The sequence below is a fragment of the Leptinotarsa decemlineata genome, unplaced genomic scaffold (genome assembly GCF_025532065.1).
Source record: "Leptinotarsa decemlineata unplaced genomic scaffold, Ldec_3_MD MMD2_tig00002159_RagTag_RagTag, whole genome shotgun sequence".
NCBI classification, from domain to species: Eukaryota; Metazoa; Arthropoda; class Insecta; order Coleoptera; family Chrysomelidae; genus Leptinotarsa; species Leptinotarsa decemlineata.
In genome coordinates, this window is record NW_027412574.1 from 418,534 (window position 1) to 422,303 (window position 3,770).

At 38.9% G+C, this 3,770-nt stretch overlaps 1 protein-coding gene across 1 annotated transcript; it reads right to left on the reverse strand.

The window, feature by feature from the left end:
- Window positions 1-1,210: 1,210 nt before the first annotated feature.
- On the reverse strand, window positions 1,211-2,787 carry LOC141482960 (uncharacterized). The gene is made up of 2 exons (XM_074177000.1): window positions 2,166-2,787; window positions 1,211-2,106 (listed from the first exon to the last, which is right to left on the reverse strand). The coding sequence occupies exon 2, from the start codon at window positions 2,016-2,018 to the stop codon at window positions 1,299-1,301; it is 720 nt and encodes a 239-aa protein (XP_074033101.1). The 5' UTR covers window positions 2,019-2,106; window positions 2,166-2,787; the 3' UTR covers window positions 1,211-1,298.
- Window positions 2,788-3,770: the final 983 nt, after the last annotated feature.

Below are 3,770 nucleotides of genomic sequence, written 5' to 3' on the forward strand. Positions count from 1 at the left end.
ATTCATCAGATTCATCTGAATCAGATGATATACTAATTATGTCGTCCGCATGATCATCTAGCTCGTTATCCTGTAGATCGTCTAACTCATCTACTTCCTCTTGCATACGTTCCGGGAAATCATCAGGAATATCGTAGATGCGTTGCAGCATTTCTGCGAAGGTTGTACTGAAATGATCAAACGTAGAATCTATTTCATGTACCTGGATGGGTTCTGTACTCATCATAGAAGACTCTGGTACACTCATCGGTTCGGTGGTGGAATCAGCAATCGACATTGTGGAAGAATAATGTAGAACTGGGATTGATACTATATTTATATTGGAAAAAATAAAACGGAGGGGGTGAAGTGTAAATGTAGAACAGTGTTTGAAATTCGAAAACATTAAAAATGACGATCTTCATGAAACTCTGAGCGATTATTATGAGAAATTCTAAGTGATTATTATGAAAAACTAATAAGAGAGAGGGAGGAAGACACTGCGCCAGCCTCGCAGTGCCTCGTGTACACCAACCAAAAAAATGTGTACTCCGTGGAAGGAAAGAAAAGGAAAGGAAAGGAAAGGGTGGGAGAAACAGGGAAACGATTACATATCGTCGTCGGAATTTAGGACATCATCGTCATCAATTAGGATGGGAGATGGCGGAGGACTGTCCTCGATAAGGATTGGGGATGGTGGAAGTCTGATGTCGCCAGCGTCATCGTCGTCGTCGTCGTCATCCTCATCTGTGGTGTCTCCAGGCGGTGGGTTACCCCATTCGTCATCCCATTGGTTGGGATCCGGATAATCCCCGTCCGATAGGTCAGCTTCATCACTCCCAGTGACATGCTGAACCTGCACCCTGTAGTCATGATTCCTGAATTCGTATGGAATATCATGAGGTGCCGTTGTGGAGTGCACGAATCCTTCCTGTATATATGCATAGTAAGGCATCTGAGGTTCCGGGACACTATAGGGCTCAGTAGTTGAATCAGGTTCCATGTTGGAGGTGGCTGATCAACTGAATATTCCAACAGATAATTCCTACTTTTATACTTTTGAAAGGGAGTGGGGAGGAGTGGGGATGAAAGAACTTGGAATTGAAATTGAAAAAAAAAAAATAATGAAAAGACGAAGTGAAGAAAAATGCTCCAACCATCGCATTGTTCAATGTGAACCAAACCAAAACAATGTACACTCTTTATTTCACTTCTTTTTTCATTTGTTTTTTTTGTTTTTTATTCCTAAGATTATAATTACAAACCTAAAACTACCATGCTACCTAATTATCCTAAAACTATCCTAGTTGACCTAAAAACTATTTCCCTTTATTTAAAAATTTCTTGATAAATATTTTTAGTTCATTATTGAGCTCTATCGAAGAGGTCTCTGCCTTCCGCCTTTCCTTCAGAGATGCAGTCCTTCGATCTAGCTCGGCCATCCCCATTAACAACTCGCGCTGTCGGCTAGCAATTTCATTCTCCTCCCGGGAAATGCTAGCCAACGCGGCCTCACTATTTCGTGAAGCGAGTGCAACATCCCTACACCTCTGTAGGAAAGTTTCCATCTCCTGGGGGTTAACCTCTCCGATAGGCTCCGGCACTGGTGGCACTTGTGGCGCGATCTCCCCGGCAGGCTTCGCCACTGGTGGCACGACCTCCATGGCAGGCTCTGGCACCGGTGTAAGTTCCATGGGTGTCAACATCGCTAATGGTGCGAATTGGGTGAGGATTTCACCTGGAGATGGCACCCTTGGCACCGGCTTATATGCCCTCCGTCTTTCCACTGTCAATGCGAGCGGTGTGGGACGTCTCGGAGGATTCCTTTTGGCGGTCGACCAACTACCTGCATAAGGGTTAGTCCTATTGCATTTACTCCTATACCTTTGAATAGAACCAACCTTTGCTGCAGATTGCCGCTTGGCTTTGTTAACAACCCTGTCTTCCTGGAATGAGACAGGGCTGCGTGGCCGCTGCACACCACCCGAAGTTGAAGCCTTCACCTCTTGGACCATCACCACCTCGTCTCCTTCGAACATGTCAGGGCTGCCTGGTCGCTCCACCTCAACATCCACAGGTATGATCGATGCCAAAGCGTTGTCGATTTCCTACGTGTAGTTTTCCATTCTGAAAATGTAAAATAATACAAAGTTAGTTGTTATGCAAAAGTAACATTGATAACTTACTCAAAATTCGCTTGTTGTAGACTGTAGAAGACTGCTGTAGTAGACTGCTGTTGTAGTAGACTGCTGTAGCTGGACTGCACTCGATGAGAAGACTTGTCGTACTGAATGCCGAGAAGTGTGCTCCTCAGGGTGTAGGCAGAAGTGGGAGTGGTGGGAGTGAGGTGGGGGCGCGCATGCGCAATGGTGGGGTGAGGCGAGCAATGGTGGGAAAGAGGCGGGGCTAAAAGTGGAGGAGAGTGGGCGGGGACTACAGTGTGTTATTAAATTTTTTTTCTTTAATGAAACATAAAATTAAAAATTTTTAGTCATAGAACCGGCATTGGTCATCCCCAGTCATAGAACCGGCATTGGTCGTCTACTTGAATTGTGACTGGAGAAAAAAATCTTTATTTTTTGTGGATCTATATTATTAAAATCAATAATGGGGTATTTAATAATCAGTGTGTTTGTAGAATCGATATTTTTTGAGAAAAGAGTGGTGGAATCTCATTATTATAATATTGAATTTATTACACTTATTTTCAATTTTACACAAAAAATAGTAATGACACAAGTTGTAGAAAATTCAATTTCCAACAAATTCGGTCTCCATTAATTTTTTCGCAGGATTGATATTTTTCGAGAAAAGAACGGGTTGTAATCTCATTATGTAATATTAAATTCATTACACTTACTTTCAATTTTACACGAAAAATGGTGATGACAAAAGTTGTAGAGAATTTAATTTCCAACAAATTTGATTTCAATAAATTTTTTCGCAGGACTGATATTTTTCGAGAAAAGAACGGGTTGTAATCTCATTATGTAATATTGAATTTATTACACTTATTTTCAATTTTACACGAAAAATAGTGATGACAAAAGTTGTAGAGAATTTAATTTCCAACAAATTTGGTCTCCATTAATTTTTTCGCAGGATTGATATTTTTCGAGAAAAGAACGGGTTGTAATCTCATTATGTAATATTAAATTTATTACACTTATTTTCAATTTTACACGAAAAATAGTAATGACAAAAGTTGTAGAGAATTTAATTTCCAACAAATTTGGTTTCCATTAATTTTTTCGCAGGATTGATATTTTTCGAGAAAAGAACGGGTTGTAATCTCATTATGTAATATTAAATTTATTACACTTATTTTCAATTTTACACGAAAAATAGTGATGACAAAAGTTGTAGAGAATTCAATTTCCAACAAATTTGGTCTTCATTAATTTTTTCGCAGGATTGATATTTTTCGAGAAAAGAACGGGTTGTAATCTCATTATGTAATATTGAATTTATTACACTTATTTTCAATTTTATACGAAAAATAGTAATGACAAAAGTTGTAGAGAATTTAATTTCCAACAAATTTGATCCTGCTTAATTTTTTCGCAGGATCGATATTTTTCGAGAAAAGAACGGGTTGTAATCTTGAGAAAGATTCCGAATCTTGACGATCAAATTTTTTTTTTCAATTATAAACCTTTGATAATTCATAAAAAAAGTAAAATATTGATATTAGTGGTTCAAATCACGGTTTTTTCGCAGGATCGATATTTTTCGAGAAAAGAACGGGTTGTAATCTTGAGAAAGATTCCGAATCTTGACGATCAAAAATT